Source organism: Ictidomys tridecemlineatus, chromosome 12 (assembly GCF_052094955.1).
Source record: "Ictidomys tridecemlineatus isolate mIctTri1 chromosome 12, mIctTri1.hap1, whole genome shotgun sequence".
In the NCBI taxonomy this organism is placed as follows: Eukaryota; Metazoa; Chordata; class Mammalia; order Rodentia; family Sciuridae; genus Ictidomys; species Ictidomys tridecemlineatus.
This window is the reverse complement of record NC_135488.1, coordinates 38,776,754-38,797,812: the sequence shown is the minus strand read 5'-3', so window position 1 is coordinate 38,797,812 and position 21,059 is coordinate 38,776,754. Positions and strand designations below refer to the sequence as shown.

Here is a 21,059-nt window from a genome sequence, read left to right as displayed (position 1 = left end):
AGGGTGGTCAGAGGAGGGATACAGGATCAGGAAGGGCCGAGGCCTCCGGTTGTCATTCACAGGGAAGAGGCCAGGGGAGAAGAAAGGTTGAAGTTAGAAAAGAATCAGTGGGATGTCGAGGGAACCAAGTCTCAGGGCAGAGGAACAAACAGATGGAGGCCACCTGGGGATCACCTGGGACTGCTGGGGACCGGCCCCTCCTCAGTCAGGTCAGAGGGAAGGAAGGGGGTGGCGAGTGAATACCAGGAAGGCCAACAGATCTGCCCTTGGGGAATACGGAAACTTTTGAATATCCCTTTTGTTTTATTTTGCTTTGTTTCTTTTTCAATCATGTAAGAAGCAAGGGCACCTGGAGTGAGAGAACAAGAATCAAAGGGAGGCTCCAGGAGGATCACAAAATGTAGGAATATTGTCTAGGAACTTAGAAGAAAGGACAGATGGTGAGCAACTGCAAGGATTACCCTAGCCACACAGACAGCCTCCTGGGGAAGTCAGTGTCACAAATCCATGTGAGCACCACAGTGCACAGCAGCCCTCCTGAGTAGAGGAGCCAGGTGAGGGCTCTATCCCAAGCTGGAGACTTGGGGGAGTGTGGACCAGGCCTGCGAGTGACTCCCACCATGCTGGAGGGTCTTGGGAAAGCCAGCCGAGAGGTCCGTTAGGTGGTCAGTATTGGACCTGGGACTTCAGGAGCAATTGAGTGCCAGGCTCCTGGATGATCTAGATAAACAGGAATTGGAGAGGCCGTCAGATGAGCCAGCTCAGGCTAGACCGGGAAGAACTCAGATTCTGGCTCTTGAAGACAAAAGTCCAAAGGTCAGGACTGTAAAAAATGGAGGTGGAGTGGAGATAGAAGAACAGTGTGAGAAGGTGGCATGAAATGCTTGGGGGTTTCTACAAGTTTGCCCTTAAAAGCCAATAGGTAAATGTTGTGAAGGTCGTGAGCAAAAGAAGGGGTGCAGGAGGGCACCCTTAGACTCGTTTAAAGGGTGGGATGAGTAGGGAGAGAGATGAGGTTCATCTTTAATGAATAAAGAAGCTCATGGTCAGAGTCTCAAAGGAGAAGAGGTATTTGCAAGAAGACAGCAAGCTAAACAAAAGTGGCTTCTCCCTCCTGTGGCATTTGTTTATGAGGATGGATGGATGGATGGATGGATGGATGGATGGATGGATGGATGGATGGGAGGGAGGAGAAGAAGGAAGGAAGAGATGGAAAGATTACAAGCATAACTAGGGCTGTAGAATAAGCATTAATTATGAACATAACCCAGCGAGATATCCTAACTTTCAAACTCAGTAGATGGTGCCTTAGTTGAGCACCTCATGTATACAAGGCACAAGCACTGTGCCTGCTCACAGTTAACCTTCAGTGAATGTTCCTGCAGGGGCAGAGTTGGTGGTCAGGGATGGATTAAGATACAAAGACCAGGAGGACATCCTTTCTACCATCATGGATCATAGCTCAGTGTACTCTTAAAGCTGTTCTGCTATTTCCCTTTTATATAAAGAGTATATATTAAACAAATTTCAACCTGAAAGTGTAAGGAATTGTAAGAAGTGTCCTTTTGAAAGTACTATTATTTTTTGGGAGCCTTCTATTCCACTTATTTCTGAGTAGCTACAGAACACAATAAAAGAGCAGTTTGTCTTTTTGTGATTTTTTTTTAATAGCAGTCAAACATAAAATGACTAGATATGAGGCATGTTGATACACAGATGGAATCATAAAATAATTTGTGCAAAGTTAACATGGACATACTTGGGTTGTGTCTGCAAGGCTACTGTTTAATCGTGAGTAATTACTTAGTGTTTATCAATTCTGGCCCCAGAGGATCACACAATCTAAATTGTGTCAGCCAAAGAATGATTGCAAAGGAAGCTACGGGGAGTGGCTGGCTGTGAGTGGGATGGCCTCGGGGACACATCAGACAGTCCACAGAGAGGAAAGGAAAAATCAGTTCAAGTGTAATTTGCAAATCAACATTTGTAATTGATGACTAATCTCCTCTACAAAAGATTCGAGGCCACTTGGAGCAAACACGTATATATCCTAAGCAACAATTTCAGTAAAAGACAAGAAACAGAAACATCGTTGAAGAGGAGAAACGGCACCCGGAGAGAGCCACATTGCAGGAAGGACAGATTAGGGGAGTAAAGAAAGCATGTTTGTGTCTTTATATCTTTCTTATTTGGGTAGCAACAATCCTGGTGAAATCTGACCTCCTCCTCTATAAGGCCAGCCACTCGCTGAGGATGACTAGCTTGTTGATTCCATGGACAAAGTCTGATTCCACTCTGGGTACAAACATGGCCACCCTGCAAAGTCCCTCCAAGGGGACAGGAGGCATTGGCAGGAGACGGGAAGAGAGGGGGACAAAAAGGGTCACTGGATCCTCCTTTGCTTTCCAGGGAAAACCTAGGTGACCAAGACCAGAGAAAGGGCACCTGCACAGCTTCTGTGTTTAGCCCCCCTGCTGGCTGTAGCTGGTGCCGTGACCAGGAATAGAGGGCGAAGGGTCTGAGATCCTCCCAGAGCAGCTTGGAACTCGCTCACCTTCCCTCTGCTCTCTGTGTGGTTCTGCCCTCCTGAGCTTCTGGGGAGAGGAGCTTCCCCGAGAAAGAAGGCACAGGACTGTCCTTTCATGTCCCAAGTGAATCCTTTCCCACACCCCACCCACCTACAAAGGAAGGTGAGGACATCATGTCCTCTGCTCAGGAATCCCCTGCAGCTTCTCTGATTGCTCGGCTCAGTCCCTGTTTGCAAGCCCCACGTCAACTTCCTGGCCGTCCCAAGTCAGTTGAGTCCTGTGATCAGTTATGGATGGCAACTGTCTTCCAGGAGATGAAGGAGAATACTGGAAATGAACAAGACAACCCCTCCCTCCCTGGCTCAGAGCTAGTGACCGGGGAGCACAGAAGGCACATTGCAGATACCACACCTAGGACCCACCGGTGCGCTGGATACTGGCTGACAGAGAGTGACACCATTCTCTACTGCACGCATGGGCTTTGGGGTTTTCACTTCTCCATGGATGACCTAGTTATAGACACCAAAGTGACATGCGGAACTTATTGGGAGCTTTATCTCTAATAATTACTCCCCTACTAAAGACCCCTAAAGTTAAAATTGATGTGTGCTTCCCTTCGGAAACTCCCTATGAATTGTGTGGATTCGGGTCCAAGTCTGTACAGCATCTCCCATAGAACTGGGTTGTCCCTTTACTTGGGGGCTCACACCAAGAGAAAATAGGATGGGCTTTTCTTTTTTAGGCATAGAGGGAGCCTGGAGATAGATATGGAAACAAGAATTGGTCAAATTAGGAAAGTGGATCCTAAATGTGGGTTTTACATCTTTAAAAAATAATAAACCCCCTTGATCACCCCTGTCATTTTCCTGCCTGATGAGGCTGGCTTGCGGAGCCTCTGCACGTACTGCTGACCTCACCTTCAATGTTCTTTGTCTTTTTCCCCTTTAGGAGATGACCTGGCTTCCACCACTGTCTGCTGTTCAAGCACCTGGCAAAGTGGAACCAAGCAAATTTCCATTTCCAAATAAGGTGAGCTCTTGCATCATTCGGGAATACTCTGTGCTCATGCAGACATTGGAGGTGGACCCTCGGTTGACCCTTTGTGGGCTTCTCCCACGTAAATATTCCTGCCCGAAGCACCTTAATCTAATCTTGAGCAATCTCCAAGAACATATTTGTGGGCTAGGATTGTGGCTCAGTGGCAGAGCACTTGCCTAGCATGTGTGAGGCCCTGGGTTCCATCCTCAACACCACATAAAAGTAAATAAATAAAAGCCATTACTATCCATCTACTGCTAAAAATTTTTTTTAAAAAAAGAACTTATTTATTCTTCAAAGGGAGAGAATTGACTTGCTATCTCAATTACCTATACTTTTGTATCCTTCAAACTGTGATTGTTATAACTGTCAACATGATCTAAGAACATTTGTGATGTTGAAATGCATCTTACATTTTATGCATTCAATGTGATTATATATCCTGGGTTTTTTTTCTTCAAAATCTGTTATTAAATTGATTTTATCTTAAAATGAATATCTTAGAATTAGAGGCATATGGTATTTAATTTTTCTTGGGTATCTTTTTTAAAGTTTGAAATATTTTCTAGGAGCTACAAAATGTTTTCTAGTCGAGCACATGCCTGTAATCCCAGAGGTTCAGGAGGCTGAGGCAGGATCATGAGTTCAAAGCCAGCCTCAGCAACTTATCAAAGCCCCAAGCAACTTAGTGAAACCCTGTCTCTAAGTAAAAATAAAAGGGCTAGGAATGTAGCTCAGTTGGTTAGGACCTCTGGGTTCAATTCTTGGTACAAAAAAACAAAAAACAAACAAAGATTTCTATATTTTTTAAGGAATAGTATACAAAAAATATCAGTCAAAAAATATATTTATATTTAAGTTATACATGAGTCTAATAGGATTTCTTTGATTTTTTTCTAATCATGTAACTGATATATAATTATATGTTTATTATTAAGATCAAATTATACAAGTGGAAAGAAAGCAAAATATGAAAATCCCAGAAAACCCAGTTAGATTCTATTTCAAATCCCAAGGATTACTCTCAAGAGTTTGGTGTGTGTGGGCTGGGGATGTGGCTCTAGCAGTAGCGCACTCACCTAGCATGCGTGCGGCCAGGGTTCGGTCCTCAGCACCACATACAAACAAAGATGTTGTGTCCGCCAAAAAAACTAAAAAAAAATAAATTAATATTAAAAATTCTCTCTCTCTTTTAAAAAAAAAAAAGAGTTTGGTGTGTTTGCTGGGATTGTGGCATAAAAATAAGTATCAGTTGTTGTCCCTGTGCATTTTAGGCACCTATATTTAAATGTAGTTTTTTTTTTTTAACTCTTACATTGTAGAGCAATAAATACATTTTTATTCAAGGATTTGTTTTTTTCCATGTAGCCACAATACATAAATATCACTGCTAAATATCAAGATCACAACCTTCTAGAATGAATTGCTGAAATAATTGTTCATTGCTTCTGTCACAATGGTGAATTCCAATCTAAGTTGGTTTTATTACCTTTAGCAAAGTGCACTTGGAGCTCTTTCCAAGTGAACCTACAGAGATTTCTGTACCCTTCTAAACAGCAGCAAAAGCCCGGCATGGTGGCACATGCCTATAGTTCCAAGTACTCAGGAGGCTAAGGCAGGAGGATCACAAATTCCAGCCAGCCTTGGCAACTTAATGAGACCCTGTCTCAAAATAAAATATAAGTTCCTTCATTCTTCTCTATTCCCCAGAATATGGATTGGCATCCGCTTATCTGAGAAAACATTCAGGTTTTGGTTTTGGAGGACTGGCTTATTTCACTTAGCATGATATTCTCCAGTTCCAAACTTTGGTTTGTGTCGAGGGGAACCAGGGAGGGGGTGGGGTTGTGGGTATGGGAAGGAGGGTAGAAAGAGACCGTCATTATTACCCTATATACATGTGTGGTTACACTAGTGGTGTGACGCTGAGCTGGGTACAGCAGAGGAATGAGAAGTTGTGTTCCATTTGTGTGCTATAGGTCAAAATGCATTCTACTGTAAAATGAATTAACTGATTAATTAATTAATTTTTTAATAAGATAAAATATAAAAAGGACTGGGGATGTAGCTCTGTGGTAAAGTGCCTCTGGATTCAATCTGTAGTACCAAAAAAAAAAGAAAGAAAGAAAAAAGAAAAGAATTCTAAACCACAGCAAAATATTGGGTAATATGGGTTTTCCATGTTTTCTTTGATCGAGCTCCTTTTGGTAGGCTTTGAGATTGTCTGTGGCTTGTTAATTACACACTCTGGTACCACAGACACTTTGTAAATGCCTCTTTGTCTGCTGCTATCGACTGTCCCCAGTAAGGACACCTAGCCTGGGAATTCCAAGGGCGCCGGAGCCCTCAGAAACCATTTACACTTGGCTGTGTTCCAAGAGGCCATTTCATGTATCTCAGCCAATGATTAATATTATCTGGGTTTTTATCATTGTGTCTGCATGATGGATGAAAAGTTGATATCTCGTTGTTTTAATTTGCATTTCCCCAATTACTTCTAAGCTTGAGCAGTGACTGTTTTTCCTTTTCAAATAGCCCATTCATATCCACTGCCACTTCATAAAAGTGATTTGTAGGAACTCCTTATATCTTATTCACTTGTCTATTATATAGAATGTCACCATTTTTGTAACCTTATTTATGTGCCTTTTATCCTAGAAAAGTGTTTAATTTTTATGGCAGAGAAAAATGATGTTCCCTTTTCCAACATTCTAACAATGTTCTCTATCTGTATTCCCATTCTGTGGTGGTATGTTCTTAGACCTAAATACACTGAGGATGGTGTGACTTAGGATTCTAGTTTTTGGTTTTTTAAGATTAGTTAATTATTATAACACTATCAACACACGGAAAACGCACTTTTCTCCCACTTCTTTGAAATACCTTCTATGTCTATAGATGAATTTCTAGTAAATATGTGGATTTGTTTCAGGATTCACTATTCTGAACCTATGTATCAAATTCTATGTATCGAATTCTTTCCCAATACTTTATTGTTTAAGTCAGAGGTAGACAGCTGGATGTGGGTGGCCCACGACTGGAGTCCCAGCTACTGCAGAAGCCGAGACAGGAGAATTGGTTGAGCCCACAAGTTTGATACCAGCCTGGGCTACACAGTGAGGCCCCATCTCAACAAGAAACAGAATTTGACAAGACCCTTTCAGTGAAGAATCAGATAGCAAACACTTCAGGCTTAGCAGACAACAGCTAATGAATGAATGGGGCATCTCATTGGTGGAGTGTAAACTGGATGCACCTGAAGTTCCCAGACTCCTAGCCCTTTGAACGCAGGCAAATTTTTGGATAATTTCTGCAGCATGGATTTCTAATGGCATCCTGCCACACTAGAATGAAATGAAGAAACCTTACAATCTTGGCATTTATCCTGAACCAAATAATGGCTGACCCTCAACACAATCAAGTAAACTTATTTGTCATTTACATATGCCCATGATGTAAGTTTTGATATAATTGAGCACATACCAAAATAGACTTTGTTGTGACTTTCTCAAAATTCCTTTTGTTTTCTTTCATGTAAATACTAAAGTAATAACAACTCCTGAGGTGAAATTGAGATTTTAAATCACTAATGCAAAAATTTCATTTTTATAGCTTTATTGAGGTACAGTTGACAAATAAAAATGGTATGTATTTGAAGCAAACAACTTAATGTTTTGGTATTTATATATATATATATATATATATATATATATATATATATAGTAAAGTAATCATCACAAGCTAATTAGCGTATCTGTCATCTCACATAATTACACTTTTTTTCCTTTGTGATCCTAGCAAATGTCCTCTTAGTGAATTTCAAGAACACATTATAGTATCACTAGCTATAGTTATATTTTTGATATAACATACTGCATATCATTCATGTATGTGTGTGTCGTTTGTGTATGTGACAGAGATAGATAGATAGATAACTTGAGGCCTTATGCTAAGTGAAATAAGTCAGACACAGACAGATATTGCATGATCTCACTTATATGTAGCATCCAAAATAATCAAACTCATAGAAGCAGAGTGAATGGTGGTGGCCAGGAATGAGGGCACAGGTAGAAAGAAATGTTAGTCAAGCTGAGCACAGCGGCTCAGGCCTGTAATCCCAATGGCTCAGGAGGCTGAGGAAGGAGGATCTCGAGTTCAAAAGCGAGACACTAAGCAACTCAGTGAGACCCTGTCTTTAAATAAAATACAAAATAGGGCTGGGGATGTGGCTCAGTGGTCAGGTGCTCCTGAGTTCAATCCCCAGTACAAAAAAAAAGAAAAAAAGAAATGTTGGTCAAAGAGTGTGAAGTTTCAGCTATGCAACACAAATACTTCCTTGAGATCTAACAATCAGAAACCTGAGTATAAGTAAAAGCTTTCGATTTTAAAAACAGAAAGTAAGTTGGAAGTTTCTTATTTTTCATTCATTGTTATCCATCCTATGGGATAAAACACAGAATTCTGGATGTCAGTGGAAAGTGTGCCCTATTCAGGACGTCCATTAGGCATCTTGCGGGGTGCCAGGATTTTCGTGGAGATGATATTTTACCTCTAGATCTTTTTGCCTTGCCCAAGAAGAAAGAATAAGTGATTTCACAAAGCGTCAGAACGTGGCATGATTTTAATAGGGCCATTTTACAGAAGGCTTGCCGTAAGCACTGAAAATACAAATGAAAGAAGGCGGCGTGAGCTTCCTGTTTCTGCTGTAACAAGTGACCACTCGCTTAGTGACTTAAGTCACACCATCCTCAGTGTATTCAGGTCTAAGAACATACCACCAAAGAATGAGAATACAAATAGAGAACATTGTTAGAATGTCGGAAAAGGGAACATACTTTCAGAAATCTAAATTGGGGTTCAGGGCATAGGGGCAGCAGGCTAAGGCTCTAGGGAAGAAATCCTTTGCTAGCTTCTAGAGGCTTCCATACTCAGGGCTCGTGTCGCTCCGACCTCTGCTTCCCGGCTCTATCCTCTCTGGCCCTCTTTCTCTCTTCCCCCTTTTCCTTATTAGGACCTTGATATTGTATTTGGTGTATCTGAATAATCTCCTATTTCAGAACATCTACAAAGTACCTTTTTCCATATCAGGTACATATTGCAGGTTCCTGGAATGGGGGACAGAACATCTTTGGGGGTGCTTATTCTGTCTATGCCAAAGACTGTTTTTGACTTTCCCAGAGAGTGGACCTCTAGTTGGTGGGGATGGGGGTTGCTGGGGATGGAATTCGCACAGGGTAGGCACACACTCTACCAGTGAGCTACATTCCCACCCCTCAGAGGCACGTCCTTTAGCCTTCTATCTCAACAAACGAGCATTCTGACAGCAGGACATTGAAACTGATTAATTAGACTGTTAATGTTTGAGATTATCACCATAACGAATGTGTTGAGCTGGAATTGCTTATGGAATTTGAGTTGCTTTCTCCAAGATGACGAATAAACGATGAAATTAAGACCTTATTAAGATTAAGGGAACCATTTGATCTCACAAGGAAAAGTCGATTTTACTAGGCATTCTGAGTTACCAGTTCCACTAAATTAATTAGCTAAATACTTACGAGAATTCCCTCACTCTGTCTGAGTATTGAAGGACATAATATATAGCAAAGTCAATTGATAGTGAACTTGGTTATTTTTTTTTTTTTCCTACTCTCTGAGGACTTGATTTGGAATCACAATTCCCTGGACAAACACTACGAGGAATTTCTGCCTCATTCTTCAAATCTCAAAAGTAATTGAATTTGGTAAAGCAAAGAACGCCCTTCTCCTTTAAATTGGCTGCCATTATCAGGTATTTCAACCAAGAGAAAAGAAAATGAATTTACTTGCCCTTCCCCCTTTCCTTGTGCATCAATCTCATAAGTTTTGAAATGCAAATAAAGAACTCAAAAGTGTAGAATGTTTTCCATTCTCCAGAATGGGTATGTCCAAAACCAGGGGCATTTCACAGGCCGTGGATGCTGAATCTGGTGGCTTAGGCCTGGTCTGAGAATATTCTTGCTGATGGTTTTTTTAAAGTTTGTTCTAGCATCACCATAGAAACAAGAATCCTACCATCCTACCGCCTTTCTCTTTATACACTCCAGGGAGAATGAGCACCTGGAGGTAGGAAGGAAAGTGTTTGGAGATGGAAAGTTTATTTTACAGCTTCCTCCTTGGGTTGCTACTGTGCTTCAAAAGCAACCACAAGGGGCTGGGGCTGGGGCTCAGCGGTACAGCCCTCGTCCTGCATATGTGTGAGGTCCTGGGTTCTATCTTCAGAACCACATAAATAAAATAAAAAGGTATTGTGTCCACCAACAACTAAAACAAAATTTAAAAAAAAAAAAAACCCACAAACCCAGTGTAGTGGCACACACCTGCAATCCCAGCAACTCAGGAGGCCGAAGCAAGAGGATTGCAAGTTCAAAGTTAGCCTCAGCAACTCAGTCAGGCCCTGAGGAACATAGCAAGACCCTATCTCAAAATTTAAAAATAAAAATAAAAAGGGCCGGGGATGTGGCTCAATGGTGAAGTGCTGCAATTAGTTGGCAGCAATTTTCTTTCAGGGTAGTACATAAGATAATGCAGCCTCATAGAGTTTGACAGGCTACATTGAATGGAATGTGGGATCCCTTATGGTGTTTCATTGAAGGGCTTTCTTGGAAACGGTGTGCCTGGTTATTTCTGTCTTCAGCAAAATGATTCGTAAAATAATTTTACTTCTCAACTAAATGCCACCTTTAAAGGAGTTTTAATATTCTCAGATGCCAGAGAAGGGTCTGGGTGTTGGGACATCCAGATTTAAAGGTGGAGAAGAGTAAATTCCCATTGTAGATGATCTTCCAAGTCATGAAGAGTGAGCTTAGAGGAAGTGGTTATACTGATGCAGGTGGTCTGGAAGCGTATCTTTGGTTCTCTGCTGAAAGAGTCTGTCAACAGTCATCGTCTGAGGCCTGAGTTTTAGGATGCTTCAAGAAATAAAATTTCTCTTTCTTATTAGTGTGAGCAAGGTCATAGGAAAATCTCTGCTATTCTTTCTTTCATTTTTTTTCTTTTTTTTTTTTAAAAGTATGAGCTTTAACACAGGCACCATCTCAATGGCTGTTCCTGCTCCTTGGTGACAAGTGAGTCTTCCCCGTCTAGGACAGGATGCCGCCAAAGGGCCAAAATCTACAGACAGGACAGAGGAGCTAACTCACTGGGGCTCAAAGTATTTTTAACATGAAAACTAAAAGTGATTTCTGTTCAGATATAAACTGTAAGTCCACCAGAAAGGAAGGAAACTCGCGGGTGCCCTTGGGAACTTGCCTGTGGGCCTCTTCTTGGTAACAGCACCTCTGCAAACTGGGCCCGAGTCGTTTTTGCAGATTCCATGTTGGCCATCACTTCAGTGACACTGTTTCATCGCCATGTCACTCTTTCCAAAACAGAACCTCGGAGTGAAAGCTGAACTTTGTTCTTTCCCATCAGCTGAACAGCTCATCGCCACCAACTCTGAAAGAGGGTTACTGGGCATCCACGCATGACTCAGGCTGCCTAAGAGAGTGGGAATCCCATCCCTTCCCAATTTTCTCCTCCAAATCCTCGCCCACCAGACCTGCTCATTTGTAGTATTTCAGTGGAATTCCTTTTTAAAACAGACATTATTCGTTAGAATTGAACATGCCACAAGTGCCATTAAATGATACCTCTGCCCTTTAACAACTGTATTCAGAGAGCAGAATTCTGGTAAAATATGTTAAGCCATATACTGGAAAGTAATTCCATTTCACTGGATTTCCATTCCACATGCCAGAATTATAAAGGAGTTTTGTTGGATTTTATGCACTGCTACTTATTTTTTTTTTATATTCCGACCACCTCAATTCATTTTATAACTCCCCCTTATATTTCACATCAAATAAGGATCTTTCAAGGAAAGAGGATGTGAATTCTCAAGACAAAATTCACATATCACTTTAATATAAATAAAATCAGGTTTAATCCCATTTATCTGAGTAGTAACTAGACTTCAGATTCTGCAAAGTACTGGATTTACATCAGGGTAGATAAGTGGATATCCGTAATAATCTTTTCACCCACTGCTGTGAGATTGACAACAGCCTGTCAGCAGTGTTCCTGACAGGAGAGGGGCCAGCCTCATCTGCAGAGATGCTGGTAGTACAGGTGCCTTCAAAAGGAAGTGGCTGAGACTCAAAGTCAATAGTATAATAGACCAGTAACTAAATATAGAACTAAACCCACAGATTTCATAAAAGAAAACAGAGGGTTAAATCTTTGTGGCTTGGATTCAGCCAGGAATTCTTAGCTATGGCCTCAAAAGCTTGAGCAATGAAAGAAAAATTGGATAAATTAAACTTCATCAAAATTTAAAACTTGTGCATCGAAGAATATTATCAATACATGGGAAAGCAAGCTGACAGAATGGGAGAAAAGACTGGCAAATCATATATCTGTGAAGAGTGTAGTATCCAGAATATAAAGAACTCTTTCAACTCAACCTCAAAAAGGCAAAGAGCTGTATTAAATCAAGGCAAAGGACTCGACTGGGTATTTGTCAGAAGAAGATTTACACACAGGCAATAAACACATGAAGAGATGCTCAGCGTAGTTAGTTTTTAGGTAAATACAAGTCAAAATCACAATGAGGTATTCTACTTCACACCCTCAAGAATGACTGGGTTTTTTGGTTTTTCTTTTTGATATTTATTTTTTAGTTGTAGTTGGACACAATACCTTTATTTTATTTATTTATTTTTATGTGTTGCTGAGGATGGAACCCAGGGCCTCGCACATGCTAGGCAAGCGCTCTCCCGCTGAGCCACAACTCCAGTCCCTAGGTTTTTATTTTTTATTATTATAATGAAAAATAATAAATGTTGATGAGGATTTAGAAAACTTAGAGCCCTTACACTTCCCTGGTAGGAATCCAAAATGTTTCTGCCACTGTGGAAAATAGTTTGACAATTCCTCAAAAAGTTTCAGAGAGCTACCATGAGATAACCCCAAAATTCCTCTTGTACACACATAACCCAGAAGGACTGAAAACAGGGGCTAGAACAAGGTCACAGCAGCAGTGTTCCAAGTAGCCACAAATGAGAACAGTCCATATACCCACCAATAGGTGCGTGGATAAGCAAATATGTGTAAATATATTATTAATCCATAAAAAGACATGAAATGCTGATATATACTACAAGAAGAATGAACCTCCAAAACACTCTGCTAAGTGACTGAAGCTAGGTCGTATGACCCTACTGACACGAAATATCCAGAATAGACACAGGTAAAAATTGTTCATTGCTGGGGCCGAGGAGAGGGGAAATAGGGAGATCTTGCTTGATGGGCATGAGATTTTATTTTAGAATGATGGAAATACTTTGCAGCTAGATAGATGTCATGCTTGTACAACGTTGGGGGTGTACTACATTCCAATGAATTGTTTGTTCATTTCAAAATGGTTGATTTTATGTTATGTCACCTTTCCCTCAATAGACAAAACAAAAGGTCAGTGCTACAGAATAAAGGTGATTGTGATCTACATTCCCAGATGTGCTTGCCAAGCACATTTATGCAAATGGGCGTTGTTATAGTCACTGCCAAAGTTAGGAGCAATGACTCCGTTCTGAATGACCAGTCATCTGTCTCCTTTTCAACTAGTGTTTGGAAAAATCAAAGTAAGAAAATTAATTGATATTTCTTTTCTTTCAGGACTCTCAGCTTGTATCCTCCGGACACAATAATCCAAGTAAGAAAGTCTTCTCTTCATAACTTTATACTCACAGGGAAAAGATGGGTTGGAGGGTGGAGAGGATGAGCTTGTAATAGACTGTTGGTTTAACAGAAAGTCATCAGGAAACGTGTTCAAGTAGGAAACAGCCATTTGCTCAAGTACGTATTGCCTAAATGAATGACCTTGAGTGACCTTGAGTGCTCACACTCAGTAGAAGGAAGACCAAACTATAAAATGCTGAATTTCAGTGATCATAGGAGGTAGCATGCTTTATTAACAGTTAATTGGTCACTGGTACATATGGAGGCCGGGGGGAAAAAACTAAAAGGCAAATAGAGAGTTGACTAAATTAAAGAAAATGAACTGGAAAAAAAAAAAAAAAAACAATCCAAAGACCTCAAGGTAAAGGCCTCAGAATCCATGAAGGAACGTCACCACTTGCCAGTTATGTATGCCATGTCCTCATTCAGAAATAGGCTGCGCTATTTAGGAAGGAAGTTACTCACTGAATTGTTGGCTAACGAAACATGTAGGCTTTGTCATCAAAGAAGGCAGCATCCTGTAAAGCACGGTTTTCATTCTCTTGTGGCACTATTAATTGGTATTACAGTTGCCTGGGGCATTTGAGATGCAGGAGCTCCTCTGTTCCCGTCCTAAAAGCACCCTTGCAAAACCAGGGCTTTGTTAGTTTCTCCAGCTGCTTGTGAGTGTGAGCGCCCAGTGATAGAGTTATGTTTGAAGACGAAGACCACTCGGAACTAGCAGATACCTATTTATGTTTGTGTGCATTAAGCTAACATGAAATCAAAAATATATCCTTTTTAAAAATTTTTTTAATTTTTTTTAAAAAACGTCTAATTTTACATTATTTAGAATGATTTTACTATGCAATTTAAAATAAAATTAAACATTTTTTTTTTAAAAAAAGAATAGGAGAAGAAGAAGTGTTGGCAAGGACAGATGCTCAGATAAATGTGTTGGAAAGTTCCAAGATTTTAATGCACAGGTAGAGGAAGGTCAGCAGAGGGGAACAACGTGCCCATCATGTGCAGGTTGGATCAATCACCCCAACCTCTGTCGGGCTTTGCTTGGGGCACAGGTTCCAGTGAGACGTTTTTCTAAGATAAATTTCTCAATGCTTAACAAGCTTCTATTTTAAGATACTAAAAACATCCCACGGAGTGTTTAAATATTAATATAGATGACGGGTGTCTGCACTTTCCAATGTCCAGGTGGCGGGTTGAGTTTAAGCGCTTCTTCCCTTCCCTTCGGAATCCCCACTGAAGAACCATCAAGCTGTAAAGATGGACATCAATCCTCCATAGCACTGAGAACAGGGCAGATTGCCCTCCGCAAACCAGACATTCAGCCGAGTGTCTGGAAAACAGAAAGTAAATAGGACCCGACTGAAAAATAACCCTGAGCAAGGGAAGTCATGACCCAGGGAAAGATAAAAAAGAGGAGTGAGCCTTCGTGGTGAGGGACAGCTCTGGTGGTCCCGGGGCAGGCTAGATTTCCTCTAAGCCACAGTAGAATGGGTGTGGGTGGCAGCTGCACAGGGACCCCTGGGCCATCTTTCCCTGCCTCAGTGATGCACCTCACCCTAGCTAATTCTCATACAGCACTTTCTGTCTCATTTCCTTGCAAAAGGCCCCAAAGATCAAAAAACAGTGATAATCTTAAAAAAAAAAAAAAAAAAAAAAGACAAGTGACTAGAATTCCAACTTGGGAACAATATATAAGAACACATTCTAAGACAATACCAGACCTTGAATATAGACATAGATAGTGGCGGAAGAGTCCTTTCTTTTCTCAAGAGGGAAATCAACACAGGCTCATCATGTGCAAAGCAAGCACACCGTGCTTCTAAGTGAACAAGTGGGGGAGACCCTGGGCCCTCGGCCTGGGCCTCTTTTCTCTTGCTTTCTAGACAACAAAGCCTGTCCTCAACAAAGCCTGCCCTAAATCATCCCTCCCTAGTGCAAGAGGGTGTTAGAGAAGCACTGTAGTCAGATGGGAAATTCACACACCAGGTACCTTTGTTTTTACTAACCTGTTATTTGAACATGAAAATATAGACTTGAGCTCCGGGTAGAAGGACTGACCCCAGAGGAAGTCTAGCTAACACAAGGAGAAGAAAACAGTTCCAGCCATACTTACAGTCTTCAGAAAGACTTGAGATTATTCATATTAAATAGAAAGAACAAAGAGACCGTCGTGCAAAAAGTCATTACTGAATAAATGAGCCCTTGAGAATTAAAAATGTGACCAACAAAAATTTTTTTAAAAAAAATAAAAATATAAGGAAAGGGTAGTAGTCGCTCTCATCTGGGATCCGGAATATAAAGTTGAAAGCTCTTTTCTGAAACACAGGTGGGAACTATGGAAGGGGGGTTAAGATACCCAGAAGGTCAAAATCCAGCTAGTAGGGATCGTAGAAAAGGAAGGGGACAAGAGCATTAGAAATCAGTAGTTTCCCCTGGGAAAGAGCAATTTGTGTCCAAAAACACTTTGCATAAGAGGAAATGAGAGGGACCAAAATTAGATTCCTCACTCAGACATTGGGATTTTTCAGACGCTGAATGCAGATGTTAGGGTTATCAAGCCTAGAATACAAAATAAGAGCCTTAGCTTAATTTCTAGAAATATAAGAGAAGATTAGAAATATGATAAGCAGCAAGACTTGAAGAAGTGCCAGCAGCCCGCATTTCTAGAAATGAAAAAGTAATAATAGAAATTAAAATTTCTATTATTAGACGGGCAGGTCTAACAGCACATCAGAGAGAGAGAGAGAGAGAGAGAGAGAATGGAAATGTAAATTTTAAAATATATATATATCCTAGAATACAGCCTAGAGATATGGAAAACAGGACATGGAAGTTGAGCAACAGGAAGGATGAAGTGGGAAAATCTAACGTCTAACTGGGATTCCAGAAAGGGAGGGAGGAAAACATGAGGAATAAAATTTTTCGGAATTGAAAGACACTAGCCCACCATTTCATGAAATGCAGTGACTATTAAGCAGGATGACAAAAAAGAAATCCATGTGGACCCATTTTTGCAAAACACATAAAAAAGGGGGAGAAAACTTAAAATACCTTTTAGTATCTTTTTTTTAAAAAAAAAAAAAGCAACGGTGAACTTATAACTTCACTCAATTGAGAGGAAATAATTACCAAACTAAATTCTGTACATTACAAACAACAACAAATAATAATATAGAATGACGTTTCCGGACAAACAAAAACAGGGAACGTGTGTCACCAGTAGACCCTAGGAAAAAAAAGGAATTCTAAAAGAATGTGCTTCATTCAGAAGAAATGGGAGCTTCAAGGGTTCTACAGTACAGAAAGGACACATGGAGAAAGTGTGGACAATACTGTACACAACAACATCTTGTGAAATAATCAAAGTGTGATTTACACAAGCACAATGGCATAGCATAGAGGAAAATTGGGAATTAAAATCTTTCTGAGTTTCTATAATTATTTGGGAGAAGAATAAAAATGTTAACTTTGGGCCGGGCATGGTGGTGCACACCTGTACTCCCATTGGCTCGGGAGGCTGAGACAGGAGGATCGTGAGTTCAAAGCCAGACTCAGTAAAAGCAAGGTGCTAAGCAACTCAGTGAGACTCTGACTCTAAATAAAATACAAGGTAGGGCTAGGGATATGGCTCAGTGGTCGAGTGCCCCTGAGTTCAATCTCCAGTACCCCCCCCCAAAAAAAATGTTAACTTTGGACTTTGATAAATTCAGTGAGCACTTGTGATTTTTAATGTAACCATGAACTCTAAGAAAGGCTACTTCACCTACCAACAAAATACGAAAAACAACCTCAAAAACTGAGATAAAAGTGGAATGTGAAAACGTTACCAGTTAATCTAAAAGAAATAAAGACTAGAAAAAGATCAGAGTGTGTGGAAAGATATAGTGGCATAAATAAAATAAAACCAGTAATCTAAACAAATGGATTAGATGCTAAGATTTAATGACAAATGTTGTTCAAATGAATTAAAAATAAAACTCCAGCCCTGCTGTTTATAATGACACATTGAAAATTGAAGATTCATAAAATTTAGAGGGAAAAAACAAAGAATGACTAGGAATGAAAACAGAGGTTTAGAAAAAAAGAAGTACTTCAGATATTAGTGAACATTTGCAATTAAAAGGTAACGTAAACACCTAGTGTTAAAACTAGGGAATGAAAGTAAATCAGAGAGAAATTTATAGCCTAAAATGCTTACTCCAGAATACATGATATGGAATAATATTGATAAAGATAAATACATTGATTGAAAAATATTGATAAAGATAAATACATTGAAATTAAAAACTTATAGTTCATCCAAAGATATCAGAAAAAAATAAAATAAAAAGCTAACACCGGGAACCCTGGGAATAGTTATTTTATTTTGTGTTTGTGATTTGTATTTATTATGATACAAATTTATTATTTGTATTGAAACAATAAAATGCTTCTATGAATAAAAAATACTAAAAAATGTTTTTTAAATAAATGACACAAAAAACAGGTACAAAATATGTATCTCATTAAAACTCAGAGTCAGGCAAACACCCTAATGAAATTTTATTCTATGTTATTGTTAGAAAAAAGTATTTGGCTATCACTAGAGTGTGTGTGGATGTGTCTTAATAGAACATGTGCAGTGTGATTCCATGTATAATAGAAGTGATTCCAAGTGTAATAGAAGATTAAAGTTTAGAAACAGCAATAACCAGAAAGTGCACACAGGGGTTTTGAAAGCTGTGCAGAAAAGGTAGGGGATGATTGACACAAGAGTTCCAGTTGGCGGGGGCCGGGCCAGGATGCAGTTTTTGTGTTTGTTTGGGTTTTGGTTTCTTGGTTTTGGGTACCAGGGATTGAACCTAGGGGTGCTCTACCACTGAGCCCCATCTGCAGCCCTTTTTATTTTTTACTTTGAGACAGGGTCTCACTGAGTTGCTTAGTGCCTCGCATTAGCTGAGGCTGGCTTTGAACTTGAGATCCTCCTGCCTCTGCTTCCCGAGCCACTGGGATTACAGGTGTGGGCCACCCTGCCTGGCTGGGTTACTTTTTGATGATGTTTTGTTTCCTGGACTAGAAGGTATAGTCACAGTTGACTCATTTTAATTTTCTTAAACTGTCTATATACATTTCAGGCACAGGTACATTTTCACACACAGTCTTTTAGGACAGGCTTAGCCTTTACTTGAGACAGACCAAGTGTGAGAGAAGGTAAGAATGAGAATCCACTGGACATGAAAACTGGGCATCCTTGCCTCCATTCCCCCTCTGTGGCATTTCCTTCTGTGCAAATCCACTCGTGCCACTTTGTCCCTTAGTAGCTACTGTTTATATTATGATACAGTAAATTTGGGTCATTGGTTTATAGTTTCTATCATCTACCTATAGGCAAGTCCAGAAACTAAATTATTAACTAATTAATATTAATGAGGATGCCTCATCAATAATTACTGAACATAATATGAATATTTTAAACCTTTGCAATGGTAAAAGGAAAAGTGTAGATGTTTCAAGTTGAGAGAGAGAGAAAAAAAAGAAACTTGAGAGGAAAGAATAAAGGAATGAGTTTTCTTCCTTTGTGTCAAAGCAACAGAAAAGATGCTATCCCAAGTTGATGAATCAAGTCAATGAAGATTCAATGTATTTAAAGTTACAAATACACAATATAGATGTTAAAAGTAATAATAGAATTAGTAAAATTTTAGGGGCAGGGGTAGTGTATTAAATGTCTCATGTTTTTCATTTCAGAAATTATTAGGTACTGGATAAAGTTGTTGTATCTAGAAAAAAAGATGTACCTTTTCCCCAGTATTCATATTTTTTTCCAACAAAAGCATGGATTACTTTTAATAGAATGATAAAGAAAAGTTGTACCTCGGCAGATCCTCCTCTGTGGTACAACTTAGCATACTGCATGTCTATTTTTCGATTCCGTTTTCAGACCTTGCCTCTGGTCCACATCGTATGAACTGCTAATGGGCAACATGCTACCCCAGCAGAGCAGTCAATTTAAGTGATCGGAGGGTATGGATTACATATCACTTATCTTTAGGCTTACCAGGCAGAGTACCAGGTCTGTACAACCTCAGCACATTTATTGAATTAGAAGGAGAGCTATTGTGATTTTTTTTTTCAGTGACCTATTAGAACCATGAAGAGGTTTCATTCCTCGGACTATATCCATCTCAGTAGCAAAGGAACCTTAACCCTCTTCTGCTTTTTCTTTTATTTCCCCTAGTGCTGGGTATGGAAACCAGGACCTGTGTATGCTAAGCACATACTCTACCCCTGAGCTACACCCCCAGGCCAGCCTCTTCTACGCGAGCATGTGGTTCTATATTAAAGGACAAGTTGAGATATAGGCATCAGGGACCTGTATACATACACGTGTACATGTAGATACATTTGCATGTATCTGTGGGGTCCCTCTCACCATGGCCCATCTCTCCTTCCTCTCTGCATTGCATTTCCACATGCAAATGACCACACTGCCCCCTGCCAGCCCCTTATGCCCAACCTGTTAATGATCGATGCAGGCTCCCTTCCAGAGAGACCAGCATGGTAGTATCCATCATGACAGCATTGGATATAAACAGGATGACCCCAAACAGTCCCCTTTGGGGATGCAAGGAAACATCTCCTGAGCTCCCACCTAAAAAGTTCTCACGCTGAGCACCTCCAGCCATCTTCAGCATCATTTCCCTTGGGTGCCTGTGTTTGTCGATGGCTAATGGCTTTACACATTGCAGATTAACTTCAAAAATTGCATCACCTAAGATTTCAAGATATTGAGTGGGGTTTTGCAATGTGTGTGTGTGTGCTTGTGTGTGTGTGTGTGTGTGTGTGTATGTGTGTGTGTAGGACAAAAAATAGTTAAAATCCCTCTTTTAATCCCAAGCTTACTTTTCCCCAAAAAAGTTTAATTCATTATCAGCCCTAAAGTGGCTCAGAGCACTCCCACGCAGGCTGTTCCTAAATGTCCCGTTTGGCCCCGTGGTATCCTTCCTGTTTGCCAAAACCTATTTGTTTTCCCTGTTGCCACAACATAAGTGCTGCTAAGAGCAGAGATAATCAGCTGCAGCTTTGTCCCTGTGCTGAGACCAGCCCGTGACTCCTGCAGCCCCCAGATCCAATGTGCGGTGCAGCCTGCGGCCCCCCCACCTGTGGGGTTATGTGGCAACAGTATGGGTCAAGGTAAAACGTGTTTCTTCAAACCTCCAAGCAAGGCCTGCGTGGGTATTATTGTTTCCCTGTTTTCTGACATAAATCGTCTGGAAATGTTTACTCTCGCCTGCTGCTTTACATTCTTTATTATAATGGTGCAAGATATGACCGCTGGCAGCCAGGCCCTGGGGAACAGAACCAGTTTCTCCAGATTCAAGGGGAAGGAAGAAGGATGAATCTATGTTTTTGAGGAAAAAAATCACCTTCATTTAGATTCTTCCTACGTAATATAGATGTTTCTGACTCTCTATTTTGGGGTTATGGCAGGAACAATGGTTGCTTAGGGGAAAAATGATTCTGGAAAGTACCAGACTAGGATATTTTCCAGCACAGAAGCCAGTTGACCGGGCCTTACATGTCCCCTAAAGGAGCACATCACAGCTCTGCTTGAAAGGCCAAAGACAGTATCAAAATAGGAGTGTTCGAGCAAGCTGATTAACTTGTTGCCTTTGCTTTATGTCAAGGTGAAATACATAAGTATTCATGTGGTTTCATGTGGAGTAGGGTCCTGGCTAGTCTAACGGGGTA

The 21,059-nt window shown here is 40.4% G+C and overlaps 1 protein-coding gene across 4 annotated transcripts in view; it reads left to right on the top strand.

The window, feature by feature from the left end:
* Aff3 (ALF transcription elongation factor 3) overlaps nucleotides 1–21,059 on the top strand; it is a 493,397-nt gene that overhangs the window by 313,178 nt on the left and 159,160 nt on the right. For all 4 annotated transcript variants that reach the window (XM_078028559.1, XM_078028556.1, XM_078028558.1 and 1 more), the window contains 2 exons: nucleotides 3,477–3,557; nucleotides 13,260–13,296. In XM_078028559.1, coding sequence (XP_077884685.1) covers nucleotides 3,477–3,557; nucleotides 13,260–13,296 — 118 coding nt within the window. The remainder of the gene's footprint in view (nucleotides 1–3,476; nucleotides 3,558–13,259; nucleotides 13,297–21,059) is intronic.